Source organism: Mirounga leonina, unplaced genomic scaffold, assembly GCF_011800145.1.
Source record: "Mirounga leonina isolate KUSES-001 unplaced genomic scaffold, KU_Mleo_1.0 Mir_151, whole genome shotgun sequence".
NCBI classification, from domain to species: Eukaryota; Metazoa; Chordata; class Mammalia; order Carnivora; family Phocidae; genus Mirounga; species Mirounga leonina.
In genome coordinates, this window is record NW_023270377.1 from 18643052 (window position 1) to 18670393 (window position 27342).

At 57.4% G+C, this 27342-nt stretch overlaps 5 protein-coding genes across 7 annotated transcripts in view; 2 read left to right on the forward strand and 3 right to left on the reverse strand.

Moving 5' to 3' along the window:
* TMBIM1 (transmembrane BAX inhibitor motif containing 1) overlaps nucleotides 1-7283 on the forward strand; it is a 16848-nt gene extending 9565 nt beyond the window's left edge. The window contains exons 3-12 of the mRNA XM_035007155.1: nucleotides 1170-1270; nucleotides 2047-2111; nucleotides 2282-2335; nucleotides 2826-2876; nucleotides 3397-3436; nucleotides 3673-3710; nucleotides 3906-3993; nucleotides 4324-4419; nucleotides 5388-5441; nucleotides 5866-7283. Of these exons, the coding sequence (XP_034863046.1) occupies nucleotides 1170-1270; nucleotides 2047-2111; nucleotides 2282-2335; nucleotides 2826-2876; nucleotides 3397-3436; nucleotides 3673-3710; nucleotides 3906-3993; nucleotides 4324-4419; nucleotides 5388-5441; nucleotides 5866-6012 (734 nt within the window). The 3' untranslated portion in view covers nucleotides 6013-7283. The remainder of the gene's footprint in view (nucleotides 1-1169; nucleotides 1271-2046; nucleotides 2112-2281; nucleotides 2336-2825; nucleotides 2877-3396; nucleotides 3437-3672; nucleotides 3711-3905; nucleotides 3994-4323; nucleotides 4420-5387; nucleotides 5442-5865) is intronic.
* Nucleotides 7284-8213: 930 nt separating this feature from the next.
* Nucleotides 8214-10768, reverse strand: LOC118012052 (probable hydrolase PNKD). The gene is made up of 3 exons (XM_035007156.1): nucleotides 10620-10768; nucleotides 9712-9880; nucleotides 8214-8595 (listed from the first exon to the last, which is right to left on the reverse strand). The coding sequence occupies exons 1-3, from the start codon at nucleotides 10684-10686 to the stop codon at nucleotides 8403-8405; spliced, it is 429 nt and encodes a 142-aa protein (XP_034863047.1). The 5' UTR covers nucleotides 10687-10768; the 3' UTR covers nucleotides 8214-8402.
* Nucleotides 10769-11051: 283 nt separating this feature from the next.
* On the forward strand, nucleotides 11052-16019 carry AAMP (angio associated migratory cell protein). Of its 3 annotated transcripts, none has more exons than XM_035007149.1 (11): nucleotides 11052-11256; nucleotides 11717-11875; nucleotides 12572-12691; nucleotides 13177-13316; nucleotides 13567-13711; nucleotides 14006-14089; nucleotides 14194-14309; nucleotides 14459-14562; nucleotides 14714-14804; nucleotides 14964-15118; nucleotides 15542-16019. In XM_035007149.1, exons 1-11 carry the CDS (start codon nucleotides 11136-11138, stop codon nucleotides 15615-15617), a joined length of 1311 nt encoding a protein of 436 aa, XP_034863040.1. In that variant the 5' UTR covers nucleotides 11052-11135; the 3' UTR covers nucleotides 15618-16019. The 3 variants fall into 3 exon arrangements, with proteins under 3 accessions (XP_034863040.1, XP_034863042.1, XP_034863041.1); XM_035007150.1 differs by having other exon boundaries at nucleotides 11053-11256; nucleotides 11720-11875; XM_035007151.1 differs by lacking the exon at nucleotides 11717-11875.
* Nucleotides 15984-19266, reverse strand: GPBAR1 (G protein-coupled bile acid receptor 1). The gene is given in 3 exon segments (XM_035007152.1): nucleotides 15984-16453; nucleotides 16455-17437; nucleotides 19060-19266. Coding segments are annotated over 2 exon segments (1089 nt in total). The 5' UTR covers nucleotides 17393-17437; nucleotides 19060-19266; the 3' UTR covers nucleotides 15984-16302.
* Nucleotides 19267-23313: 4047 nt separating this feature from the next.
* Nucleotides 23314-27342, reverse strand: part of ARPC2 (actin related protein 2/3 complex subunit 2) — a 29550-nt gene continuing 25521 nt past the window's right edge. Inside the window, exons 9-11 of the mRNA XM_035007157.1 lie at nucleotides 26944-27044; nucleotides 26391-26491; nucleotides 23314-23768 (exon numbers count right to left, since the gene is read on the reverse strand). Of these exons, the coding sequence (XP_034863048.1) occupies nucleotides 23744-23768; nucleotides 26391-26491; nucleotides 26944-27044 (227 nt within the window). The 3' untranslated portion in view covers nucleotides 23314-23743. The remainder of the gene's footprint in view (nucleotides 23769-26390; nucleotides 26492-26943; nucleotides 27045-27342) is intronic.

Sequence of the window (27342 nt, forward strand, 5' to 3'; positions counted from 1 at the left end):
CCTGCCCCCTCAGCGCCTCGCCCCCCCAGCCACCTCCCCACCTGCCCCCTCAGCACCTCGCTCCCCCACCCCAGACGCCTGCTAGCCACTTTATTCAGCAAGGAGACCGAGTCCATAGTCACACACCAGAACTTACACATTAGATGAGAAAGTGGCAGGATGAAGTAACTAGTTACTTCAGAGCGGCTACCTTAGGAGGAAGCCATTTCCGTGTCCTAACTTTACAGGTGCCATCTCTGCCCCCAGAGTCCTCCCTTAGGAATTGCCTTTAGAACCTGAAACACTTTTTTTTTGGTCTTGTTTTGTTAATATTCTCGGTGCTAACGGGTCCTCATCTGTTAAGGTAATGTCTGAGTTTTGCAAACATCCAGAAGTTATTTGGATGTTTGATAAATGTCATGGCAGGTAAATGCCCTGTTGGGTCAGAAATGAGACATGAGATGCAGCGCCTTTTTGTGAATGGCTCATGTGTGGATTCTGAAAGCGGTTCCTAAGGAGGCACTGAGGGAATGTTTTGAGCCCCGCAGCCTCTGGAATGCTGGGGCATGGCCAGCCCTCAGCTGCCCATACGTGTTCATACGTGTCTGGTGGGGATGTTAGCGCACCGGTCACGTTCACAGTCACGCCTTGTCCTGGGCACGGGGACCCCTGGCATCCCGGAGTGCTCAAGCTTGCCGGATGGAGGACATGGCCCTCACTCTGTTCTCCACCCTCCACACACGTGCTCTGTTTCTCCCTGCCTTTCCTCCTTTCATTCCTGACGGCCCTGGCATCCTGCCGCTGATGCCCCAAGCCCTGCCCATGCCTGGCCTCCTCACTAGGTCGTGACCCCTAGATGGCAGGGACCATGTGTGTTTACACGTAACCCGGAGCACCCAGGTGTGGGCCGGACACCCTCACGCAGGAGCCCTCAATGAATGCGCACTGATGGATGGGCTCACACCTAAGGCCCCTCATGACAGGGACACACGGCTCCATGTGGTGCCCAGGCCAGCCCTGGGTCACTCTGAGGGCGTCTAGAGGCCCTGGCTTGGGTGAGGAGCTCCTGAGTTATGGCACCTGTCTTTTGGCTGGAGATACTGGAGACTCTGACATAATGTCATGCAGGCTTTGGGATTGAGGCCACGTGTCCCAGTCCCCAGTTGGTCACATGTGATCTGTTCCTCCAGGCCCAGGCCAGGGCTATGATGGGGAGGAGAGAGCAGTGAGTGAAAGCTTCGGGCCTGGAGAGTGGGATGACAGGAAAGTCCGGCACACCTTCATCCGAAAGGTGAGACGCGGGCTGGGAGGCCACTGTCCCCGGGCCCCTTGGGAGGTGGGAATGGGGTGGGGACGGGGTGCGGAGGGCCAGGCACTGTCAGCCCCGGGCACTCATTCCCATGGAGATATGCTGCCGCCTTCCAACTTTTTTCTAGCTCTGCCCTGCCCTCGGGAGGGGCGCCAGCTCCTCCTGACCCATGTTCCCTGCCTCTCAATCCTCTCTTCCTTGACCTTGTGGCAGGGGACAGATTCAATCTAGGAAAATCTAGGCTGGCTCTGCCAGAGTGTCCTGCCCTCCCCAAACTTCTTTCTCCTCTGGGACTGGAAGCAACTCGAAGGCAGAATGATCATACTTGTTTATACTCCTCCTCTCCCCGGGCTCCCGTGTGCACAGCACCCTGCTGAGTAGGCACAGAAACTGCTGTGTGAGCGTGGAGGACTACCTGGTAGTGAGGCAGGGGGAGGAAGCAGGGAAGCGAGGCTGGCCGTGGGACATGGCAGGTGGGGAGAGATGGCAAGGAGCAGCTGGAGGTGGGGGTCAGCCCTGAGGGTGTGGGTAGTCTCTGAGCCAGACTCCTCACTCCGGGGTGGCCTTCAGGACAGGCGGCAGCAGGGAAGGGCCCCTGAGTGGAAATGAAAAAAGAAGAGATCCTCCAAAATTAAGAAAGAGCCCCCTCCCCGCCAGTCAGAGAGGGTCTTTGGCCTCCTGGGTGGGGGGCTGGCTGCTTCCTGGGGGGATGGGTGGGACAATGACACATGCCGCCCCCACCCTGGCTTGTGTTCCAGGTTTACACCATCATCTCTATCCAGCTGCTCATCACGGTGGCCATCATCGCTATCTTCACGTTTGTGTGAGTCTGAGGACGCTGCCCCGGTCTTACTGGGTCCCCTGCGGGGCGTGCGGGGTGGGGTGGGCCCTGTGCTCAGATGGACCCTGAAGGGAAGTGTGGGGGGGCCTGGGCAGGGAGGTAGCCAAGTCTTGTATGACTCCTCTCCCCTTCCATCCTCCCCTGCTCCACAGGAAGCCAGTTGGCGACTTCGTGAGGAGAAACCTGTATGTCTACTATGTGTCCTAGTGAGTCTCCGCTCCCCTCTGCTGTATGTGTGTTGGGAGAGGGGGGCAAGGAGATGAGGGGGGACCACTGACCAGCTTCTCTCAGGGCAGGGATCCAAATACGTTTTGAGAGGGGCCCTTCAAGTTGCCAGCTGTGCTGGGGAGTGTGGGTGTGTGGGAGGGGCCAAGTGAGGAGTGACAGCACCACAGAGCGCCTGGAAGCAGGGGTAGGGGACCGGTGGCAACACGCAGACTGCCAGCGGGTCCCCAAGTTCTCTTAGCTTATCTGCCTCGGTCTCCTTCAGCCTCCTTCCTGGCTAAACCCTCCGTCTCAGAGGTTCTCAGTGCCCTTGGCTGGGGTACTCTTGTCCTGGGTGGCTTCCCCTCAGACTTCCAAAGGGTTCTGTGGGCCCCCAGCCTGCCGGCCTGGGGAGTGCTGCCAGGCGGGTCGTGGAGAGGGCCGAGGGGTGGATCGGGCTTGTGGGCTACTTCCTCATCTCTTTCTTCCCAGTGCTGTCTTCCTGGCCACCTATCTGACCCTCGCCTGCTGCCAGGGACCCAGGTGAGTCCCAGACAATGAGAAGGGATGGTGGGGGGCAGGAGAGGGGGGACCAAGTGTTTGGGGAAGAAAGGGGATCCCTATAGCAGCTGTGTGGTGATGGGCGCAGCTGAGGTTCAGGTGTGTTCAAAGTCCCTTGCCTGTGTGTGATCGATTCAGTTGTGTGGCTGTTATTTTTATGGTACCTCTGCAAGGTATGTAGCATTTTAACCATTTAACAAATAGGAAGCACCCAAGGCTCAGGGACGCTGAGTAACTTTTCCCACAGTTAACACAGGCAGGCCGGGTAAGAGCTGCAAATGGATCCGGGTCTTTGTGGTTCCACAGCCCAGGTCTGTCCCATTGGCCCACGCTGTCCCTGCACAGAACACCTGAGCAGGTCCCAAAGGCCATCCCAGCCTCCCCGCCCCCCCAAGTCAAGGCCACATTCTCCAAGCACCTGAGCCAGAACTACCTGCTGCTGAAAGAGCCTCTGATACCTGGCTGGCCCCAAGTCACTTAATCACGGTCTTTTTCCCTTCAGACGCCGGTTCCCATGGAACATCATCCTGCTGACCATTTTTGTAAGTCAAGAAGGGGTGAGGGAGGGTGGGTCCGAGGGAAGGGCTGGGGACACAACCGTGGTGATGTCCCTGGCACTCTCCCCAACCCTAACCTGACCCACGCTCTTGGTCTCCTCGTGGCTGCCTCTTTCCTGCTCAGTCACATGTGCCCCCAGCTCTGGCAGTCCACCAGGGCCGTGCCTGCAGGGGGCCCGCCTTTCTTACGTGTTCCACTCTTATCTCTGTCCTCCCCTCAGACTCTTGCCATGGGCTTCATGACGGGCACCATTTCCAGGTACACTCAGGGACAAACCATCACACTCTTGTGAAATGTGTATTATGGGGGAGGGAGTGGGGCATCCCTGGGCTGGCAGTCCTCTGCATTGGGGGGGGGGGGGGGATGCCGGGCAGGATCCTTCTAGAAGTGATAGTTTTGAAGTCATTCCTATATGACTTATGCCTCTGGCCTCTCCGAACTCCTTCCCCTCAGTGTGTATGAAACCAAAGCCGTCATCATTGCAATGATCATCACTGCTGTGGTGTCCATTTCGGTCACCATCTTCTGCTTCCAGACCAAGGTGAGGGTATGGGGAGGGGTGGGGGGCACTTCCCTGGCCACCCCCCCTTTCTTTATATAAACCTGGCCCTCCAGGCTTGGCACTGCAGCAGGCCTGCCAGGGCCCAGACCCGTCTACACCGGGGATTTCCCTTAAGAGACCCTAATCCCCTTCCCTTCCTATCTGCACCTATAAAACTGTTCCCTGTGTCTGTCTTTAGAATGTCATGGTTACTCCCGTGCCTTCTAGGAGGCGGCACTGGGATTCCCTGGTTGGGGAGGCGGGGCAGTCTGGCTGGGCTGCTGGTTGTGACACTCGTCTGACAGGTGCCTCCTCCTCCCTTTCTGGCAGGTGGACTTTACCTCGTGCACAGGCCTCTTCTGTGTCCTGGGAATTGTGATGATGGTGACTGGGATTGTCACTGCCATTGTGCTGTCCTTCAAATATGTGAGTGTCCTGGGAGAGCTGGGGTCAGCGAACCTAGCACTCGGAGGAGACTTTCTGTATCAAGTGTTGGCCAGGCCTTCTGGAAGCTCACAACTGGCTAGCAAAGGCTCCAACACGGGAGCACCATCATTTGGGTTAGGGTAATCGCTATGTGGAGATGAGAAGGCCCTGGGAGCCTTAGAACCTAAGGCCCTGGATGGCATTGCAGAATTCCCATGGGAAGTAGTGGGGAGATCTGCCTGGCAGCTTAGGTTAGGTTCTAGAAGAGAGACGGGAGAGGCGCCCAGGACTGAGAAGATGGGCTTGCATGGAAGGGACCTGCGAGGAGGGGAGCACCGTGCTGTGAGGGCACCTGCCTACTGGACCATGGCTGGCCCTGCCCTTCTATGAACAGGCACCTGGAGGGCTCCAGAATTCTGGTAGTCCTTAGGGTGGCTGGGGGCTTCCTTCCCAGGCTGGCTGCAGGAACCATGACTGAGCACGGACTAGGACTGGGGGAAAGGGGACAGGGCTCTTCGACCAGTGCTTGCCTGGCTCTGTCTCTTCCAGAGCTACAACACAACCACCTGCTTTTTTCCAGAAGTACAGTGGACACTTCTGTACCCTAACTTTGGAGATTGGTTTCATATGACCACTGGAGGATGGCCTGTTTTCTCTGTCCAAATTTGTTACTATTCTTTTTTTTTTTTTAAGTAATCTCTACACCCAGTGTGGGGCTCGAACTCACAACCCCAAGATCAAGAGTTGCATGCTCCACTGAGTGAGCCAGCCAGGCATCCCAAATATGTTACTACTACTAATTTCTTCCCCGATCTAGAAGGCAGAAGTGGTCCTTTCATGTAGCTAGCTTCCTGGGTCTCCCTGCTCTTCCCTATTCTTCCCAGAATAGGGGGAAGCTGGTTCTGAGGGACTGCCTGGGTCCGTGCTTTGCTAAGATTTCTAACACCATCCCTGTCCCCTCTCCCCAGATTTATTGGCTCCACATGGTCTATGCTGCTCTGGGGGCCATTTGCTTCACGTTGGTGAGTAAGGCCCTGCTCCCTCTTGGCAGGGGAGCTGAGGGGCTGGAGGGGAGCAACTAGACAGACAGAGCATGAATTCGGGCTGCTTGGGAGGCAGGGAGTGGGCCACAGTTACCTTTCTCTCTCTCCGCTGTCGAGATGACTGATGTTCTGGGCGATCCTGCCACCTCTTTTTTGTTCACCTGCCAGCTATGGAGCATACCCAGCAGGCCCTATTACGGATGGGGGTGTGTCTCTCTCCCTTTCTAGACTCTGAACCAATTGAGGGTAGAGACCATGTGCTGTGCTGTTCGTTAACGTGTCCCTAAGCATACTGCATGGCACGGAGGCTCCCAGGACGGATCTGCTGATGAAATGAGAACCAGGAAGGAGCTCCGGCCACAGAGCCCCTGGGTCCTCACACGTGCCTTCCCTATTCCTACAGTTCCTGGCTTATGACACGCAGCTGGTCCTGGGGAACCGGAAGCACACCATCAGCCCCGAGGACTATATCACTGGCGCTCTGCAGATCTACACCGACATCATCTACATTTTCACCTTTGTGCTGCAGCTGGTCGGGGATCGCAATTAAGGAGCACCGCATTCCGCCCCACCGTGGGCTCCCCCTTCCCTAGAGGGCTGGGCCCTGTGACCAGAGTCTGGACCTCAGATCTCTTTACTTCTCCCTCCAGTAACATGCCCAGTTTCTGTTCTGTCCTGTAATGGGTGGCCTCTCTGGTGATGGATGCACAGGTTAGCTGGCGGGCTGGAGGAACTGGGGACTAACTCTTGCCTTTGACAGACCCAGAGGGGACTAGGCAGATGTGCCTTCTTCCTCCACCCACTACATGGCACCAAACTCTTCTCAATAGCTGGGGTTGCAGGGAAGGACAAGAAGAGCCTACTCTGTAGCCAAAAAGGAGTATGAGAGGTAGAAGTGACTTTGAGATGATGAGGTGTCCCCTCCCACCTCTGCCATAGGCTTCTGGGCTCTGTAGCTAGAGCTCTTTCCTCCCTCAACCCCCAAGTCAGAGAGCTTTGTCCCCAGCCTCCTGGACTCCTAGGCCATTGTCCTGTACTCCTTTGACAACCCTTCAAGCTCCTGAAGGTAGAAGAGATCTGTGCCCATGGGTCTCCCCTGCTTCAATCCCCCTATTTTTGATGGCTAATACATATACTGTTTATTTGGAGCAGGGGAGGAAGAGGGGAGTAAGCAAAGTCAAGCACAGGGGCCAATACAGAGTGGCATCTACCCTGGGCTTCCTCATGGCTTCTGGTGGTGGAGAGGACAGGCTGCTCCCCATTCTCCAGAGCTGCCTGGGGCCTCCCTGGCTGCTTCTGAGATCTCTGGTCAGAGAGACCTCTTGCTTCCAGTGCCCAAGCTGCTCAGAGCAGAAAGTGAGGAGCAAAGGTCAGGAGATGGGGTGGTTTGTAGGACTGTAAGTGTGGCCAGGAAGTAACGATGGTGAAGAGAGGCCAGGGTGGGGGCAGGGGAAAGGCTCTGGGGTCTTCCGCCTGGTCTGAGGGATATGAAAGCCTCCTGTGGTATCCATGGAAACTTCCGTGTTCTTATGCTAACCTGGGGAGGACCCTGAGCGAAAGGAGACTTCCGCTCTCAGTTTGTACTGGGGGATTTCAGACTTGAGCCTTCTCTCTCCAGCCAGCTGCCACTTTTTCGCAACACCTAGTGCCTCAAGCTGGAACGGGGGGAGGGGGACAAGAGTCAGTCTGTTGGTGGGGGTGGAAACCAAATTAGCCCAAGGATATAATTAGGACTTCTCTTAACTACTTGGTCCTAAATATATCACGCAAAAGGACATAACTAGAAATGTAATAAAGTTTTATGTTTAGGAGTTAAACCCCTATTTGGCTCTGGTTTCTTTGCTTTAAGGTGGGAGCTCTGGGAGTGCTGGTTTGGCTCTGCCCTAAGCATCCGCTTCCTACCTCTGCCTTCCGGCTTGGCGTCTTCTGCCTTTTCTAAGATAATCAAATATATTTTGCCCCAGTGCTTCCTGGTGATGGATGCAACAGACTGGTAAAGGTTCAACCCTGCAATATTGGGTCTGGCAGGGACCGGTCAGAGCAGTGGCACGTGACCTTTTCTGCATCCTAGACCCTTTACAAATGCACATGAGAGCTATGAACTCCCCTCCCCACAAAGCTGTATGTGTTCACACGACTTCACATGTGGGGGTGGAGGGAGATGAACCACAGGTTCAAGTTTAGAACCCATGCCTTAGAAATCAGTAGTCCAGGGCGCCTGGGTGGCTCAGTCATTAAGCGTCTGCCTTCAGCTCAGGTCATGATCCCAGGGTCCTGGGATCGAGTCCCACATCGGGCTCCCTGCTCCGCGGGAAGCCTGCTTCTCCCTCTCCCACTCCCCCTGCTTGTGTTCCTGCTCTATGTCTCTGTCAAATAAATAAATAAAATCTTAAAAAAAAAAAAAAAAAGAAATCACTAGTCCAATCCCTATTACAAACAAGGAAACTGAGGTCCAGAGTGCCCAGTCACTTGGACCGGACCAAGAGGAGTGCTTCCCCCCCCTCACTCTGAATCCCTTTTTGATTCTTTTTATTTTTCGTTAGAGGCTCAGTGAGACCCCACCCTCCTGGCCAGCAGCTCTGAAGGCTTGGTCCCCAGGGCCTGAGCCTAAGCTTGTTGTACTTAAGTCTCCGTAGTCTCCCCAACCAGCCAGCCAGGAACACTGAGCGCTCCTGTGAGAGGAGCACATGTGAGTAACCAACCCCTCCCTCGGCCCCTCCCGTCCCAAGGATTTCACAAGCCCACTCCTGGTTCCTTTGCGCTCAAAACATTCCAGGACTTTATTTGCCTTTGGCTGGCTTCTGAGGGGGGGCAGGGCAGGGGGCTGGCAGCGCCCTCTGGCGGACCTCATAGGCAAGGACCGGAATCTTGGCCAAACCCAGAGGACTTCAGTCTTGGAGGCCACAGTCAATACAGTCTAGGGGAGGGTGGCAGTATTCCTCAGGCTTGCACCCCCGACCCTGCTTCAGGAGACGGGGCATGTTGGGAGGAGGCCCTGAACCTCTGGCTCTCATACTCGCCCGTGTTGGATGCCCGCATGTTCTGCCGAGCCTTCATCTGCTTCAAACGGTCCTTGTCCACTTCCCGCTTGGTGAGGATGAAGAGGAGGATACCACAGGGGAAGCCGATGGCCCTAGGGGTGGGGAGATGTGCACGGGATTTGGGGAGGGGCCAAGCCTGAGCCAGAGGAGCTGGGGCAATCTCATTCCAGCTTCATCGGTTGCACGAACACCACAATACCTCTCGTGTCTCTGCAGCCTCCGCACTGGCTGCTGGAGGGCCAAAAGCCAATCAGATCCTGCTGCCGCACTGCTTAAAACTCTCTAAAGCTCCCCGTCACTTCCTGGCCAAATCCAAACTCCTAGGCACAGCACAAAAGGCCCAGTGTGGTTGGTCCCCTGCCCATCTTTTCATTCCTTTCCCGTATAGCTTGAGGCTCCTTGACCTGAGAGCCCTGCGATCCTGCCATACGGACTATGCAAGATTCTCCAGATGGCCCATCCTCCTTCCCTCTCCAAGTGTTGGCAAAGGTTCCCTCTGCCTTAACCGCCCCACATCCCCTCCTCGACTCCCCTTCATCTGAGTAACCGCTACCTGGGAGGCACTTTAGTGTGGGGGGAGAGGGCATGGAGTCATAAGACCTGGTGAGAATCCCACCTCTGAACCTTACTTAGAGTTCCTTCCTCTGTGAAATGGGATGTAATTAAAAAAGAAATTTTTTTTTTGTATTTTGGGTTTAGGGGATGTAACATTTATCTCAGAAAAACTAAAACATTACACTGTAAAGTACTGGCACACCTCAGGTGTGGAAAAAACTGTTAATTTTCCCCTCCTTTCCTTTTAATGTTGATCAACAATACATATTAAGGTCAGAGTCAGATCCAAATAACGAAGTATTGGACACCTTCTAGATGCTACTTATACAACTAACATAATCTCTCATGATCTCAATGAAAGAGCTCAATGGGCTTTCAGCCCAAGCTCCCAAAAGAGAGAATGAGGCCAGGGACCCAAACTCCAATCAGATTAGCCCAGCTTACTACACCGAAAACCCACTGTGTCTCCAATTCCACATACTTTCCCACCTCCCTTGCGCCATTCCTCTGAGATTCCAGTCCTCACGTCAAGCAGTTCTGTCCCCACAACCTCAGATTCAACTCACCACCTAAAACTTGAAGAAACTTTCTGGGTCCCGCCCTCCACTGTGCCACTCCCCATTGGTGGGCAAAGAGTTTTAGTTAAAACTCACCAGGCGAGTCCCACAGCTTTCATGGGGTTCTTGCCCCTCTTTCTGGGAATGTATTCCAGCTCAGGGGATAGGGGCTCCGGTTCCTCCTTGCACTCTGGGGAACTGTGGCTTTGCAGTGCCCGGGTCCTGTTCTGTGAGGCCTTGTTAGCTGTGGCTCCTGAGAGAATCCCTGCGGATGGAAGGAAGGAAGGTCAGTAAGAGAGGATGAGAAGAAAGCCCAGGGGAAAAAGGGGAGAGACAGCAGTTTGGAGTAACAAGTGTCAGGGAGAATCCAAAGGGAAAATGGGAAAATTGCCATCGAGGTGGCACGTCTGGAAGCCACTTCCACGTCACTGCGGGCTCATCACCCTGGTGCCAGGAGAGCGAGCTTCGTTGTTCTTCATCTGCTCAGACGACAGAACGTGAAGGACTGCAGTGGGGCTCACATAAGTCGTATCAAGGAAATCCGAGGAAAGGTTTTCAAACTGCAGGATGTTAGCACTGGGAGCTTAAAGGTAGTCTACTCCATCCCCTTATTTTATAGAAGAGGAAACTGAAGCCCCGAGAGCCGAACTGCTTCGCCCAAGGTCAAACTGCTAATTATCCGGGGCTAGAACCCAAGCCTCCAGAAGCCCAGGGCTCTTTCCTCTGCACTGCGGTGAGTGTAAAACACCTGGAGCGCGGGAGTCTAAAAGGCTTCCTCGGAGCTCCCTCTCGCAGCATGACCCCACAGGTGTCGCGTAACTTGAGGGCAGGGGGATGGGCTGGGTGACCTCTAGAGAGTATCTTTGAGCCCCTTGACTCTTTATGATCCTGCAGAGGGGTGCAGGCAGGAATCGACAGCCATGACCTCCTGCTATCGCTGGTTGGGATGTATAAAAAAAGGGGATCCCCTGCCGTCCTGCCCTCCCCGGGGTCCCTCTCCTTACCCCGAAGGACGCGGGCATTTCTCGCCCCCCGGCCCTTCAGCGCCGTAGCAGCTACCACCGCCGCCATGCTCAGATCCCACCCCCCGCTTCACCGCGCTCCGCGCCGGGAATTGTAGTTTGCGTAAGGGGCCTCCCCCGCTCCTTCCGTCCTGCCTACAGACCAGAAACTACATCTCCCAGAAGCCTCGGAGGGGACCCTGGAGAACTACCCTTCCCAGGAGACCCCGGAGGCGCGCACGCTCGCTTGTTTCCCTCCTGTTGGAGGCGGAGTCAGGCCGGGCGGAGTTTGGGTTCTCCCCGCCACGCCCCGGCCCCTTCTCCCAACTCTGCCCTGTGACTGGTGGGTCGGCCAGTTAGCCCCCTTCGCCATTGGCCTAGCGGCAATCGCTCTTCCTGCCGGGGAGTCGCCTACGCCTACTTCCTCCCGGGAGGAGGGGCTCGAGTTCCGCGTCGTCGCGCAGAGCTGACTCTGGGAGGCGTTTGGGCCCAGAGAAGTGGATCGGCTGCTTGCGCCGCATGGAGTCCGAATCCGAGAGCGGGGCCGCCGCTGACACCCCCCCACTGGAGACCCTGAGCTTCCATGGTGATGAGGAGATTATCGAGGTGGTAGAACTGGATCCTGGCCCGCCGGACCCGGGTGAGAACTGCCGCTCCTCGGGCCGTGGGACAGGAGGCGCTCACCCCTGGCCTCTGACCCTTGCTTCTCCCCCCTCCCGGCCCCTCCCCACCGGTCATTCCTACCGACCTCTTTCGCCCTTCCCCCCTTCCCTGCCCCCACACTTAGTTCTCAGGCCTGGCAGGGGTGGGGGTTCCCCTGACGCCTCCTCTGGCCCTTCCCCTCACACACCCCCTTCCCATCATCCCCTCGGTCCTCCCTTCCTACACCGTCTCTGGCCAACCCCGGGTCCTCAGCCCTCTCCTGTCCTCCGTCCCCAGTGCCCCCTCCTCCCTGCCGCTTCTCCCCGCGCTTCACCCTCTCTGTCTGACCTCAGCCGACCCTCTTGCTACACCCCAGCGCCTCAGGCCTCCCCACCACTTCTCCCCTGCCCTTTTTCTTACTGTCTGCCGAGCCCCATCTCTTAACCCTCTCCCCAAAGCAGATGATCTGGCCCAGGAGATGGAAGATGTGGACTTTGAAGAAGAGGAAGAAGAGGAGGAGGGCAACGAGGAGGGCTGGGTTCTGGAACCCCAGGAAGGGGTGGTGGGCAGCATGGAGGGCCCAGACGATAGCGAAGTCACCTTTGCATTGCACTCAGGTGGGTCTCTGAGGAAACCCGTCATCAGGTCATCAACTCAGTGCACGTGGGCATTTGAACATCAGACACCTGCTGTGTAGGGAGCCTTCCGAGGGACACGGAGGTGGGAAAACAGAGGCTGGCCTTGCCCTGGAGGAGCTCGCAGTGTGAAGGCCTGGGGGAGAGCTTGGCTCCCGGAGCCAGCTGAGCCCCCTGGCTTCAAATCCTCCCTTTGCTCCTTACGGATTTGTCATCTCTGTTAATCTCTCTGGGTGTTAGTTTCTTTTCAAAAAGTCGTCTTGTTGTAAATTAGAGGTAGTAGTACCTTTTTGAGCATGTTTTATATAATTCTCTCAAATGGTGGCCCTTAATAAGGTCAGTGACAGGGTGCTTTCCTCACTCTGTGCTCAGCCTGGTGGCAGCCCGTGCTGAGACCTGTAAGCCTGCACGTGTACCCTCCTCTTGTCTGTGCGTCTGTCTGGGGTGGTGAACGCAGCAGCCCTGGGGAAGGACTTGGATGGAGCTTGGCAAGCACGGGGAGGAATTGCTCCAAGAACTTGATGCTTGAAACTTAGAAGAACTTGGATGCACTCTTCTTTTCCGGGAGGAAAGACATGTTGCTTTGGGTGGAAGGGGGTGGGTTTCCTGAAGGTCCCGAAGGACAGAACCTGGGGTGGGAGCCCTGTCCGCTTACTCATGGAATATCTCTTTGGACAGCATCTGTGTTTTGTGTGAGCCTGGACCCCAAGACCAACACCTTGGCAGTGACAGGGGGTGAGGATGACAAAGCTTTCGTGTGGCGGCTCAGCGATGGGGAGCTGCTCTTTGAGTGTGCAGGTGAGGGAGTACGGTGAGGTCATGTTCCTTTGGAGGTCATAGGGGGCTAGCCTGCAATGGTTGTGCAGACAGCAGCCATTTACTGGTGCCCATTTGGGGCCAGTTCTATGCTGGACCCAAGGACCTCAGAATAACCTAGTCTGTCTTGGGCATGGGGAGGGAGCCAGTATTGGCCAAGGGAGTCTGGGGAAGGTCTGGGAGGAGGTAACAGCAGCATAGGATATTTAGAAGGGAGGAGCCGGTATTTTGGGCAGAGGTGTGGAGTGGACAGAATGGGGAGGACATAGGCCTGGGCTAGGCATGGTGGAGTGGGAGGCGAGCATTACCATCCCTAGGGAGACCTCCTGGAGCGGCAGTGAGCAGGAGTCACCTGTTACGGTGGGACCCAGCCTTCTTCTCTTCCCAGCTGGTCCTTTCTGGGCGTCAGCCACCTGGGTCCTGTTCTCCTGATGTTCTCCTCTCTTTCTGTCTCCTTCCCTTTGCAGGCCATAAAGACTCTGTTACTTGTGCTGGTTTCAGCCACGACTCTACCCTCGTGGCCACAGGGGACATGAGCGGCCTGTTGAAAGTGTGGCAGGTGGACACCAAGGAGGAGGTCTGGTCCTTTGAAGCGGGAGATCTGGAGGTGAGAGCATCAGAGTGGTGTTCAGCTGCGCGGGGCCTTGGGGAGGAGCTGGGAGCTGGGGGGGGCCAGTCTCGCCTTTACTAGACCGAGCCCGCTCTAAGGCAGCGTGCTCTCCACGTGCAGCGAGAGTGTGGGGCTGTTTCCTGTCCCGTCCCTGCCACCCTCGGAAGCAAGGACAGCTTGGGTGGCGCTTATGGGACGGGCTCCTAGGGGGGACAGGCCTCCCTGCTGACCCTTGCCCTCTGCCTAGTGGATGGAGTGGCACCCTCGGGCACCTGTCCTCCTGGCGGGCACGGCTGACGGCAACACCTGGATGTGGAAGGTCCCAAATGGTGACTGCAAGACCTTCCAAGGCCCCAGCTGCCCAGCTACCTGTGGCCGAGTCCTCCCTGACGGTGAGGGCCGCTGCCCTGTCTGTCTTTCCCGGGTCACAGAGAGCTTGGCTCCAGGTTCACGCGCCTTCCTGGGCTCCCTCCCGGGCCTTAGCCGGCCGGCTCCGAGCTCTGCTGTCCGGAACACGGACCCAGGCCCCAGAGCCGACCGCTTCCCCTTTCCTGCCCTGACTGGCCGCTAGTCCCTGGGGCGGCGTCCGTTCCCTTACTTCCTGGTCTCCCCCTTCCCCCCCATTCCCTTGCCGGGTGTGCCTGTGAGTGCTGTCTTTCTCTTCGTCCGTGCCTGCGGCCCTTCAGGGAAGAGAGCCGTGGTCGGCTATGAAGATGGCACCATCCGGATCTGGGACCTGAAGCAGGGAAGCCCGATCCACGTACTAAAAGGTCTCCAGGGCAGGGCCAGGGTTCTCCGGGTGTCTGTGCAGAAGGCCTGGGGCAGGCGTCGGGGGCCGCGAGGAAGCCTGACTTAGCTGTGTGCTCCGTCCTAGGGACCGAGGGTCACCAGGGCCCTCTGACCTGTGTCGCCGCCAACCAGGACGGCAGCCTGATCCTCACCGGCTCCGTGGACTGCCAGGCCAAGCTGGTCAGCGCCACCGCTGGCAAGGTGAGGGCGACCTGGAGCCTCTGCTGCCGTGTCATGTGTCCCCCTCCACCGAGGGCTCTCTCGGCCCCTCTCCTGGCCCTTCTCCCGTCGCCTTCCCTCCTTCTCATCAGCCCTCCTCCCATCCTCGGATTCTCTCCCGTGGCTTCTAGGTGGTGGGAGTTTTCAGACCCGAGACCGTGGCCTCCCAGCCCAACGTGGGAGAAGGGGAGGAGAGCGAGTCCAACTCCGTGGAGTCTTTGGGCTTCTGCAGCGTGTGAGTGTGAGAAGGGCCTCGGCCTGGAAAGGAGAAAGCTGGGGAGGACGGGGTTTGGCAAGGGGTGCCTGGGCCGGGGAGCCAGGGAGGAGTGCAGGGTGCGTGAGTCCAGGTCCCTCCACGAGCCTTAGTGGTGCTCTCCTCTGCCCAGGATGCCTCTGGCAGCTGTTGGCTACTTGGATGGGACCTTGGCCATCTATGACCTGTCTACGCAGACCCTCAGGCACCAGTGTCAGCACCAGGTACGGGCAGCCTGGAGCTCCGGCGTGGCCCTCTGTGGCCCTCCCCGGCCCTCCCCGCCTCCCCGCTGCTCCCCCCTGCCCAAGTCAGGGCAGGCGCCTCCTGCTCTCCCAGCCCTGACGTCCGCTCTGCCCGCTCTGTCCCGTGGCCCCCCGGTGCAGTCAGGCATCGTGCAGCTGCTGTGGGAGGCGGGCACCGCTGTGGTTTACACTTGCAGCCTGGACGGCATCGTGCGCCTCTGGGATGCTCGCACCGGCCGCTTGCTCACGGACTACCGGGGCCACACGGCCGAGATCCTGGACTTTGCCCTCAGCAAGTACGTGAGTTGGGCAAGGGCTGGAGTCTCTGTGTATTTGGAGGGTGGGAATGGCACCTGGGGGGCCGCAGGGTCCTTGGGGTGTGGGAGGGGCTTCCTAAGGGAAGCTGGGGTCTAAGGCCTGGTATGTGAGCCCGAAGGTCGGGGAGGCCTGAGGGTAACCTGCGTGGGCTCTCACATCTCCGTTCCGGGGCTAAGGGGCTGGGACCGTCTCCCCCATGCTGTGGGCTCTTCTCTGATCCCCTTACTGGTTGCTGGCATCCAGTGTGTTCACTCGACGTGGACACGTCAGCCTGGTGCCAGGCACCAGGGATCTAGGATTGAGGATGCCCTGGAGGAGGCCACCCGAGGGTCCCTGGGTAATGGGCTTGGGGCCGGGCCCCAGGTCCCTCAGTCCCATCGACCTGCGCTTTCTGTCCACAGAGATGCCTCCCTGGTGGTGACAACGTCAGGAGACCACAAAGCAAAAGTATTTTGTGTCCAGAGACCTGACCGCTAACGGCTGCAGTCTCTGCTTTGGTGTTGAGGGGTGAAGGGAGAACCCCACCAGCAGAGGCGGTAGGGTATGGGGGAAGAGGAGGGGGGGCCTCGGACTACTTTTCAACCCCTTCAAACTGACTTGCCCCCTCTTGTCCTTTCTCTTAAGAGACCCACCCCTTGGGCTCCCCCCACCCTCACCCAGACGTGCGGGTCCCTCGGGGGGGGGGGGTTGGGGGGGTGGTCAGGCCTCTTTCTCTTTCACCTTCATTTGCTGGTGTGAGCCCCGGGGGTGTGTGTTTGTATGTGGGGAGTAGGTCTTTGAGGTTCCCGTTCTTTCCCTTCCCAAGTCTCTGGGGGGTGGAAAGGAGGAAGAGATATTAGTTACAGATTTTAAAAATGTAAATAAAATATACTTCCCAGACACGGTGTGCGTGTGAATTTTGTGGCGTCTGGACATGAGGAACCAGTGAGGGACACGTCGGGGTGAGGCTCCCTGCAAAGTCTGCTAGGCTTTGAGATTCCTCAGCCCACCGTCCGGGGCGGCGGCTCGTGCTCCCCGACCGTTGATTCTGAGGGAGTCGGATCTGTGGCTGCGTGTCCGGCTTTGGTTTCTTTGCACTGCTGTCCCCCGCCCCCACCGCTCTCTCAGAGCTGCGGAGATAACCGTGAACAGGGCCGGAGGAGTTTATTTGGTCAGGGTGGGGTCACGTAAGGGCAGGGCCTCTGGTCCAGGGGCTCGGGGACGAGAGGAGACTGGCTCGGTGGCCGAGGTGGACAGATGCTTCGAGTAGGGGCCAGCAGAGGCCCTTGCCCCGGTTCGGGTCAAGGTCCACGCTGCTTGCGCTGCTGGTGTGGAGGGCCGGGCCCGGGCCGGGGGGCTCTCCTCCGCAGCACGCGCAGGCACCTCCGGGCGGCCGCCCTCCAGGGGCCCGTGTAGCGCTGCTCGCCCAGCCCCATGGCCACGGGCACGGCTGCCGCGCTGGCACTGCCCAGCGACATGAGGGACAACAGAGTTCCGGGCCCCAGCGGCAGGCGCTGCTCGAAGGCCAGGACCGACAGGAGCAGGGTGACCACGTAGGGACCCCAGCACAGCCCGAAGAGCAGCGTGGCCCCGGCCTGCGCCCTCGCCTGCCTCCAGGTGAGCGCCCGCGCCAGGGCCGAGGGCGCGCCGCGGCTCACCGCCCGCTCCAGCCGGCGGATGTCGCTCAGCTGGCGGCGGGCGGTGGCCAGCACGCGGGCGGACAGAAGGGCGGCGGCCCCCACGGCGGGCAGCAGGAGCCCGTAGACTTCAAGGTAGAGGTAGGGCACTGGGAAGACGGTCTGGGAGCTGCAGCCGGTGCCGGGGTCCCAGCGGTTCCACCCCAGCGCCGGCAGGCTGGCAAAGAGCAGCGGGCCGGCCCAGGTGAGGAGGAGGGCCAGCCGTGGGCGCCTGCGGGGCCGGAGGGGCCACAGCACGGTCGCGTAGCGCTCGCCGTGCACCAGCAGGAGGTTGGCGAGCAGGGAGAGGAAGGAGAAGTTGGGCGCCAAGTAGAGGAAGAGGCAGGGCCAGTAGCCCCGGCGGCTCTGGCTCCAGAGGCCGGGCAGCGCGGGCAGCGCCAGCCCCGTGAGCAGCCCGGCCAGCAGCAGGCTCAGGAAGAAGCAGCCGGCGGGCGTGTGGCGCAGCTGCCGGTCCCGGGCGATGCCCAAGGCCAGGAGCAGGTTGGCGGCGACGATGAGGCTGGCCAGGGTCAGGGAGAGCCCCAAGGCCCCCGCGGGGACGGGGCTGGGCGCCTCCGTGGTGCCATTGGGTGTCATCTTGGGCCCGGGGCCGGGGGGCGCCTGGAGCAGCGGTCGGCGGGCCTGCGTGAGAGACGGGCGGCCCAGTGAGGCAGACGGTGCCCGCTGGCGGGCCGCGGGCCTTACATGTTTAGCGGGCACGCTTTTTTTTTCAATTAAGTGCCAGTTACGATTTACATAAAAGTCCATATTTTGGGCTTCGCACCTCCCGCAGCAAGTCTGTCCGCGGCTGGAGCTGCGGGGTGCCTGTGTTCACCCAACTCCCCAGGCCCTACCCTGCCGGCGGGCCATTGCCATTCCCTGTCCGAGCCCCTCCGGGCCGCCGCGTTTGATGCCTGCGTTTGGACGGAAGGGCGGACCCACCCAGCCCCAAAGCCCCAGAGCATTTTGTCCACCCCTGCCTCCACAAGGCAAGGCCTCTAAAACTGGCCAGAAGGGAGGACAGGGTCTGGCTGGTGTGAGTGGTTTCTGGCCAGCCATCAGTTGAGAGCCTCCTTCAGGTCGGGCTGGGCCCAGTGCAGGGTGGGGGTGCTACGATGAAGGAGGGGTCTCTGTCCTCAGGTGCTCCCAGCCTGCTTGGCACCAGAGCATTAGGAGAGGGGAGGCTGCTAAGGATTGGGGGGGCGGGTGGGGGCGACAGGCAGAGGCGAAGGCAGGGCTGGCCGAACACCTGAGTTAGCGACAGGCCCGGGCCACGCGTGGCAGCAGCAAGCAGGGTGCCCCGTCCCCTGAGCACCTCCCTCCCCCGCACAGCCGGTTACAGCTCAGTGAGCAGCCTCCGGGTAGGACTTCCAGCCCATAAACTTGACTCATCCGCACCACACTAGCAACAGGGCCCTTCCTGGGAACTGGAGGAAGAGAGGAGTCACTGGGGAGGAGGATGCCGGCAGCAAGGACGGGCCCCACACCAGAAGCTGAGCCCACAAGCGGCGGGGGGAGCCTGAGGGCAGGGCCTGGCCGTTCTGTGGCTGATCTGGCCCCGCCCTTCCCTTTCTTGGTTCCGTGTCCTCAGCCCCCTCCGGCGCCCTGGCCCCAGGGCCACACGGTGGGGAAGAGGAGAGTCTCGGCCCTGGGGAAACTCCTGCTGCTGCTAGGGTTAAAGTCAAGAAGGAAAGGATTCCCACCTGCCCCCACCCCCAGCTCACCGGATCCGAGGGCACCACTGCCACCCTGAGCTCAGGACCCTCCTCTTCCCAGCTGCCCACCCCCCCAAGGCCGGCCAAGCCACACCAAGCTACTGCCCCTCTCCCCTCCCCTCAGCCCATTTCCTCTTCCTCATCCTCCCTCACCCCTCACCCCAAGCCCTCTACCCAGACATCCTTCCCTCTCTATCAGGCCCTTCAGTTTCTGTTCCCTTCGTCCCTGTGCCACCTTTATTAAACCCCATGAGACCTCAGGGGCCGTGACTTCAAACCTGGACTCTGGAGTCCGGAGCTGGAGCTCCCAGCACTGCCCTGGAGTGAGTCCCCACCCCTCCTCCCCCGGGGGCAGCATGAAAGGCAGGGCTGGCCCCAGGGCCACCTTCCCAGAGCTGGGCTGGCCCCGCGACCTGCACGCCCTGGAGGCTCAGGTGGCTTGGGCGGGCTGCGCTGGCCTCTTCAGGACCCGGGGCTGAGGTCTCCCGGTGAGGCTGGGTGCGGGGTGGATGGGGACGGGTGAAGGGGGAGGAGGGCGTAGCTACTCACATGGCTGTTAGGGGCAGGTGTTGCTGGCCCAGCCTGGGCTTTCCCCTCAGTGTCAGGGTGCTGCCATAGGCAGGCCTGCAGGGCTTCTGGCGCTGTCTGGTGTCCCGGCCGGTGAGGACATGGTGCCTCCACTCCGCGGGGACCGCAGGGCCCCGGGCTCTCGGCTGCCCAGGCTCTGCCCCTGCCCTGGGTTCTGGAGGGATGGAGCTGGGGCGGGTGGGGCTCAGCCTGGCCCCGCCCCTGGGGGTGGGGCCTGGCACACACTGGGCTGCAGGGGCTGGGAGGCCTTCCCATCTTGGTGCAGTGCCCTCGCCCTGTGCTGTACCCGCATGCCCCCTCTCCAGCCACCAGCTATAGCTTGCCACCAAGGTGGCAGATCCCCTACCTCAGGTCACCCAACTTGGAGCCCTGTCACCTGCTGCTTGCCTAGCTAATGGGAGAAATGCAGTCCACTCAATGAATAATCAGGGTTTCGGCTCCCCCTCTCCACTTCCTGTCCCAGCGAATACATTTACATTTGATGGGTCTTAAACCCCTGGAGTGGCCAGCCGGCTGACAGCACACCCAGCTCCCTAATTCTGAAGAGCAGTGTCTGATGGTGCCAGGGCTGGGGGTGTTTGCAGCTTGAGGATCTTCCCATCCTATTACCTGATGGGCCTTTCGGCTTACAAAGCCAACCTTACCTTCTAGAACTTGGGGTCATTCTACACTTTTCTCAACTGCCTTGAGTCAAGTTCTGGGCAATGAGGTAAAAATGGCTCTGGGGGTGTGGCACTGGGCAAGCTAACTTCTGGGCCTGTTTTCCCACCTGTAAAAGGGGAACAAGTAAAACTACCACTCTGGGCTGTTGCAGGAATATCATGGAGTAACATCTGTGACTGCGTATATCCCAGTGTCTGACACTTAATGGGAGGCCTCCATGGTGAATAAGAGGTGTGAGCCCAGAAAGCCTGGGCTTGAATCTTAGAATCTTGGCTGGGATCCTTTTTTTTTTTAGCTGTGTGAACTTGGGCAAATTACTGAAGTTCTTTTGCCTTCGTTTCCTCATCTGTAGAATGGGGCTTACATTGCGCTCACCTAGGGCGAGACTAACTGAGCTAATACGTGATGAAGACTTAAATGAGCACTAGGCACACAGGCACTCAGTGAAAGGCAGCTGTTAACATTTTTAGGATTTCTGCCCTCTGCATGTTGCTTCCCTCCAGCCACCTGTCCCCGCTAAGAAAACTCCGTAGAGAAAGGCAGACAAAGAGCTCATGAAAAGCAAGAGGGGATGGCCCTTTGCCCCACAGACAGCAAGGAGAGCAGGTACAGGAGAGGAAGGGCAAGTGCAAGGCTAGGGAGCCAAGAGGTGCGATGCTCCCATTTTCACTGGTATCAAGTGAGGCCTTGGGGTGCTGGAAAGAAGGCTGAAGTGGGAGGGAGCAGGTTGAAATTGCAGCAAGAAAGCCGGAGATGAGACAGGACGGAAGACCTCCCTGCTCAAGAGCACAGGTAGACGGAGTGAGGGGACCTCTGCGCCCTCAGCGGGGAAGGGCAGGGAGAGAGAGCCGGGCTGAAGGCTGGCGGCCCGAGGGGTCTAGCTCTGCCCATCCTGCACAGTGGTCAGGGGGCCCGGGGAGGCGGGACTTCTGTTGGGACAAAAAGTGGGAAGAGGAAAGCATCCAGCCTCAAAACCCTCCTCAAGTGAGCTGGCGGCCAGAGGACGCGGGCTTCCAGCAGCCGGCCCTCAGGCCCACGCTATCTGGTCGGGCAGAAGTCAGAGGCTCTGGGAGAGTTCAGACTGGGGCCTGGACACAAGTGGGTGTGGGGCCCTTCAGAAGTTGGGCTGGCAGGAATAAACAGACCTCCTTCTGTTCCCAGCCCTGGCCTCCTCGGGATCCAGGATGTCTGTGTTTCTTCTTCGCTGCTTTGTCTAAACAATGTCTGTGGGATGACGTCCGAAGGGGGCGGCTTAGGCGGCAGGGGCTGGGAAGCCTGGGTCCTGTCTCCTCCTCACTGGACCATGTGGGCCTTCTCTGCTCCCCCATCCATCTCTGGCACTGGCTCATCCCCGGCCTTCTAGACCCTTGGCCCACAGGAGGGCTCTGGTGCAGTTTCCAGACCCTCCATTCCAGCTGCAGGCCAGTCGCCGTGGTCCCCGTTCTCTCCTCAGGCACAGCCTCTCTGCTATGGCGGGGCCCAACCCTGCCAGGGAATCCTCCTGGGCCTCCTTCGTCCACTCCATTCTCTTGGATACTGGCAGCTCTTTGCTGACCATGGGGGCCCAGGGCAGGGTGGGTGTGGTATGCAGGGGCTGGGGCACTCGCTAACTGGATGAGTGGAGGCAAGGAGGCCCCGGGGCTTTCTGGACCCTGGCTGGCCTCCAGGAGCCGCTGTCAACACTCGTCACTCCCCACAGGCAAGAGCAGACAAGCCCTTGGGAGCCTCTGGAGGGCCCTGGGCACAATCCTGGCCAGGACCTTGGCCTCAGGAAGCCCTGAGCCAGGTCTCTGGGCAGAAGAAACCCTTGTCCTTCCTGTTAGGGTTAAGCCAGACTCTCCACGGCCCCCTCCGGGCCACTGCAGTGTTTCAGCAATCCCTGAAGGGGGCAGCATTGCTTGAACTCAAAAGAGCCCCCAGAGCAGACCCAGGTTTGGGTCTTTGGCCTCAGGAACTGTTGGGACGAGGGTTTTTACTTCCAATGGGACCAAAGGGAATGGAAATGGCAACTGCCAAGTATGGGCTGCCCAGGACAGGGCTGACGCAGCAGCGGGTACTTCCTTTTCCAGGTCTGCCACCCACGGGAAGCGGGTAACAAGGGGCCACTCCCCCCCAGTGCACAGGTTTGTTGGGATGGGCACTGAGCCCCAAACTAAGAGCCCATTTCCATGGAGTCCAGGTGACTGAATGACCTATATAGCTTTCAGATTTCTTGATGGTGACCCACAGTAAAAAAGGGTGTTTTATAATCTAATCAAGATGTGTATACATGAACAAACACACTCCAAAATCAATACTTACCCTTGAGAAATGTGATGTACTCTGATCTATACTATCCCATTGAAAAGAGAAAAAAAAAAAAAAGCTGGGGCGCCTGGGTGGCTCAGTCGGTTAAGCGTTTGCCTTTAGCTCAGGTCATGATCGCATGGTCCTGGGATCGAGTCCACATCGGGGTCCCTGCTCAGAGGGGAGTCTGCTTCTCCCCCTCCCCCACTTGTGCTCACTCGTTCTCTCAAATAAAATCTTAAAAATAAAGGCCAGTAATGAAGTTACACACGTGACAGACACACAGAAATACACACCTGCCCCGCCTGCCCCCCACGCAGACACGCACGCACGCACGAGTCAGGCCGGACTGTGCCCACGACACAGTCCTGGCCGAGATACTGCACTACCGTCATTCAAGATGCTACCACTGGGGGGAGCTGGGTGAAGGGCACACAGAATTTCTGTAGTATTTCTTACGACAGCATATGAACCTACAGTGATCTCACAAGTTTAGGAAACAAAAATGTCAGGACAGTTCACGATTCATGAATGGGTCTCAAACCAGTCTGAAACCCACTGCACTAGATGGAGACAAATTAAAAGGGAAAGCAAGAAGCTAAAAACGGTCAGGATGGTCCTCAGACCATTTCAGGTGCTCATAAAACTCTCCTGTAATTCTTTACCAAATTTTCTGAACAGTTTTATTTTGGGGATCAGTGTCCTGCTAGCTGGGGGACAGCATACATTGCTAGGCTCGGTACTGTTAGGGGAGCATCTCCCCAAAGGGAATTCTGTGGAAGGCCAGTCTTTTGGGACTGAGAAGAGAAGGGTGTATGAAGTATGAGAAGAGAAAGGGTGGCCAGTTACTCTAACGTCTGCATTAGGTCCACACCCTAACACCCACCACCGTCCTGCAGAACACAGGCCACGAAATGCATTTTGGGAAGTGCTGTGCATTATTCATGATGAAAGAATAAGCCAGAAAACACATCATGTGACTGTCACAGTCCTGGAAGCTTCTTGGCCACAGACAGACAGACATAGTAGTAAGCAAGCTTTACAGGAAGCACGTTCACGTTTATTCAGAACTGCCAACTAAGAACTCACTAGCCAGCCATCCTCTCTCTCCTCAAAGGGGTGTGTGTGTGTGGGGGGGTTGTTGAGGGACTCCTGATCTAAGGCTTCCCAGATTTGGGTCTGTAGGTTCAAGGGCAGCACCATGTGTACCCTTCCTCCCCCTTCCCCCCTTTTGGACTCAGTCTAGAAACCCAGCAAATTCTCGTGTAAGATAGAAAGATTTTCTTTATTAATGACCCCAACCGTATTTCTTTAGATACAGGAGTTCTGAACTCAAATACTTAGGAGAAAACAAGTTAAGATTGCATTATCCTGCAACTCATTACCAGTAACATATTGCAAAGCGCAACAGCTTGGAAAAGAGGGAGGAAGGCAAGGGAGGAGTGAGGGAGGGAAGGTAAAGAAAAGGAATTAAGTTGATCAAGTGGAATTTTTTTTTTTTTAATTCTTGAGAACTATGAAGTCCTTGCAAGCACAGCTCGTTTCTGCAGATTATTTTCCAAACGTGTACAAAATGGAACCAAAACGGAGAATCCCTTAAGAACCTGAAGAGGTGCAACATGAAAAGCTACGATTATCCAGTAGCAAGCGTTCCAGCCTTCAGCTGCCAGCCGCCTCCTCTTCCTGTTCCCGAGAGTTAGCGGGATGAGAACGTCTTCCCCCTTCAAGAGCAGAGAGAAGTGTGAAGGCCGGTTTCTGGCTCCCCTGTCCTGCCCCCCGCCCCCGGGATGGGATCTCAGAGACACCAGACACAGGTGCGAACATTCCTCAGAAGATGCGGGAACTCTAGGCCCGGAATAAGGCCCAGCTCCCACAGAGAGTTGATCAGCTCTTTCTTCCTGCTGAATACTTACTTCGGGGAGACCAGGGAGCACCTGTGCCACACCCACAAGGACGGTCGATGTACCAAGTTAGACAGGACAATCCCTTGCCCACAATGTCTGGATGGCCTAGACCTACTTGAATTTCAAACTGGGCCCGACCTTCTTCTGGGTTGAGAGCTCAGGCTCCCCTTACACAGCTTGTACCTTTTCAGCCTCGCACACAGCAGTTCCTTCTATTTTTCACCATGGGAGCAGGATGCTCAAAACTTCCAAGTACAAGAACTTTGTGTTGCCATGCGGTGACCACACTCCAGGTTACAGAACACTCGCCTGACTTTAGGCTCCTGAGTCCTGGCCTTCTGTCCCACCCAGGATTTCTCCGGAAGGGCCAGCTTTGGGAACAGGCTGGTTCCCAAAGACAGAGCTCATTTGGTAAAGCAGCCTGGAAGCCAGGGCTGGGAACTATGAGAAATTGGGGCAAAGAAAGGGGGGCTAAATCTTCCTGTCCTGAATGTCTCAGCCACCCCAAACTGAAACCGTATTTTTTCAACCCCACCTCTCCATGCAAAACTGGCGAGCGTTCGAGAGCACCAAGCCAGGCCTGCCATCCTATTCCATGCAGCCCCTCCATTTCCGCTGTCTGGGCTGTGTGTGTGTCCTGGCTTCTCTACTCATCCTTAGTAACATGATCTGGTTTTCAGCTTGGATGTGGTTGTTTGCCTCCCCCTCCTCCTTTCTGGGGCCCATCTCTGCTAAAGAGAGGTCACAGGACAGAAAAAGGCAAAGCTGCTCTTTTTAGCTCCCAGGAAGGAGGTTTACGGACAATTTGTTGGTTTCAAGGATCTGTCCTTCCCCAGTTACGACCGCACCCATGTCGCAGCATCCCAGGACCACCTGCCGGCAGGCTAACAGGGCAGGGCAGAGGCCCTGTGGGGAGACACTGGGCAGTGGCTGCCTCGGTGGGCTCTTCTGGACAGACGAGAAGTTCCAGGGCTGCAGCGGACACAGGCAGCCCCATGACAGAGTATTTACGAAGACAGCCTTCCCATTTGGTGTAGGACGGGCTGGCCAGGTCAGGCTTCCTTCTGCTATGCCTGGCTGCCTGTTCACCTCCGAGCCAGTCTCTCCACTGGCCCTGAAAATGGCACAGCATTGGTCACCTCCCGCTCTAAGTCACCACAGCGGTGCCCTGTGAGAAGGGCAGTCCTGTGGAAAGCAAGAGGGGCAGGGGAACTTGTAAACCCCAGGAGGGAGGCCAGGTTTTAGAAGAGGCGCAAAGAGCATGTGTGTCCCAGGACATACGCCCTCCCCACCCTGTGTCAGTTTTGCCCACTTTAGGCCTTGCCACAAAGCTGTAGAGCAGAAGGTGTGATGCTGCCATTTTGTCACCATGGCACCCTGACACCCCTCTGGAAGCAGAGGATCCAACTATAGACTGAACCCCACTCCTCAGGCTCTGGGCAGGAGGTACAGAGTTACTACTGAGAGAAGCCTTTGGTACCAATTTCATGAGATGGGCAGCCTCTAAAGCTTTCGCCTAAGAAGTCAGAAGTGACTTAAAGTGCTTTTATAACCATCAGAGGTTTCTGAGCTTGAAAACCCTCGGCTCCGGTACCAGGAGTCAGGCACCACTCTCATCCTGTCAGGTGGCAGCAGAACCTAGCTTGGCAGGAGGCGCCTCCCATGCCAGGGGAGGGAACCCGGAGCCCTGTGCACACCATACCTGCCGAAGGTCCCCCCCCCGAGAGCAGCAGGCGTTGGCAAATACCCTGGCTGTGAGGGATGTGCAGAAGCTTAGTTCACCTCAAGACTTGAGTTCAATGGGCACAAAAGCTGGCAGATAAGCACTTATTCCTTATCTTGAGAACAGGATCACCTCAACTTCACAGAGGGGGAACCAAAAAACCCTGACATTTTGCCTAACGACCTAAATCCCTATCTAGGCTCTAGACCATGCTGGCCTCTCCTGCATGGAGCCACACACTGGAGCCCCCCAGTTTGACAATTCCATCCCTGAGAAAGACAACGTCATCTCCATGCAAAACTGCCGAGAAGCAGACCAGGGGATAAAAACACTTAAGGGGTGGCTCCAGGCCTGTTCACTCAACTAAATGTCCATAAGCAAATCTCTCTCCAGAGAGATCTTGAGGACTGACCTAACTCAGGCCCAAAGAGAACGCAGTGTATCTCAGTAAAAAGGTCCCGTTGTGTTTTCCCTAGCTGACATTCCCCTAGCTCACAAAGATGTGGAAACAAGTGAATCCAGCCCGGCCCACTCAGGAGTGAAAACCTGTCCATCTCGCCTTTAGTCAGTCAGGTGGCTACAGGCCGGCCCTGCCTGCCTCTCACATGTAGCTGCTGCCCAGACACCTGGAGGGCCAGGTTATCAACATCCACTATTTCCCTCTTGGTGAAATCAGGAAAGGAAGGTGGTCCTGCTTCTGAGACCGCCCTACTCACGTGATTGTTTTCATTTCTTTTTTCTCGGCATCTGGACGTGCACGGTTCAGCACCTTGAGGAAGTCAGATGTTTTTGCCCGCATACGTGTATGAATATAGGCCTGGGAGCAAACACAATGGGTACTGAAGCAGTCATGTTCTAGAAAAACAGCTCTGCTTTCAGTAGACGTTATCAGGAAGGTCTGGGAACATATGCCCTGGGACTGACACAGGGCCATATGCAGGCAAGCAGGAGGGCAACTTTCTGGAGATACATCTGCATCTCTCTACTATGGGGAGAGATGGAAGAAAGGCCATGATATCTTAAAAGTCTCTAGAACCATTACAGTTCATATCAACAGCCTGGACTACAGGAATGACTTTTTTTTTTTTTAAAGTAAATTCTACCCCCAGTGGTGGTGCTCAAACTCACGACCTCGGGATCGAGAGTCGCATGCTCTACCGACTCAGCCAGCCAGGTGCAGCCCACACAGAAATGACTTTTTATGTTATTAACTCTGGTGGAGAGAATGACCCGGAGCATAGGAGCTGAGCTGCCGTGGGCCCTTCTCACCTTAGAGCACTTGATGTGGTAGTGCAGATAGTCCCGGAAAGTGTGGATCAGGTTGATGGTGTTGTCTCGAGCGCTGGCATTGGTGTGGCGAGGGAACAGCACTGCCGGCAGGGACACAAACAAAACATCAGGGTGTAACATCAAGGCTGAAGGGCGGGAAGATCAGAGCCTGCAGTCAGCCCTGAGCTCTCCCTGCCTGAGGACAATGCCCTTGTTTCATCATGCCTAGGCTTTGTCAAAGTGTTCTCCTTCATGAGGCAGGGATAAGTACTGTAACAGGGCAGGTACCAGGGAGCGCAAATGGAGGAGATCATGGCAGAACACCAGGGCTCCCCAGGAAAGGGCTTAGTGCTGGGCATCACACCAGGTCTGGGCTCTAGCCTGTGGCTGTGCGTTCTG

Coding starts and splice junctions, on each gene's coding strand:
- LOC118012052 (XM_035007156.1), bottom strand. CDS start 10,686: ATGGCGGCGGTGGTAGCTGCTACGGCGCTGAAGGGCCGGGGGGCGAGA. Junction 9,881..10,619: donor AAATGCCCGCGTCCTTCGGG/GTAAGGAGAGGG, acceptor TTCCATCCGCAG/GGATTCTCTCAGGAGCCACA. Junction 8,596..9,711: donor AAAGCTGTGGGACTCGCCTG/GTGAGTTTTAAC, acceptor CCCCACCCCTAG/GGCCATCGGCTTCCCCTGTG.
- AAMP (XM_035007149.1), top strand. CDS start 11,136: ATGGAGTCCGAATCCGAGAGCGGGGCCGCCGCTGACACCCCCCCACTG. Junction 13,712..14,005: donor TGGCCGAGTCCTCCCTGACG/GTGAGGGCCGCT, acceptor GCGGCCCTTCAG/GGAAGAGAGCCGTGGTCGGC. Junction 14,090..14,193: donor CCCGATCCACGTACTAAAAG/GTCTCCAGGGCA, acceptor GCTCCGTCCTAG/GGACCGAGGGTCACCAGGGC.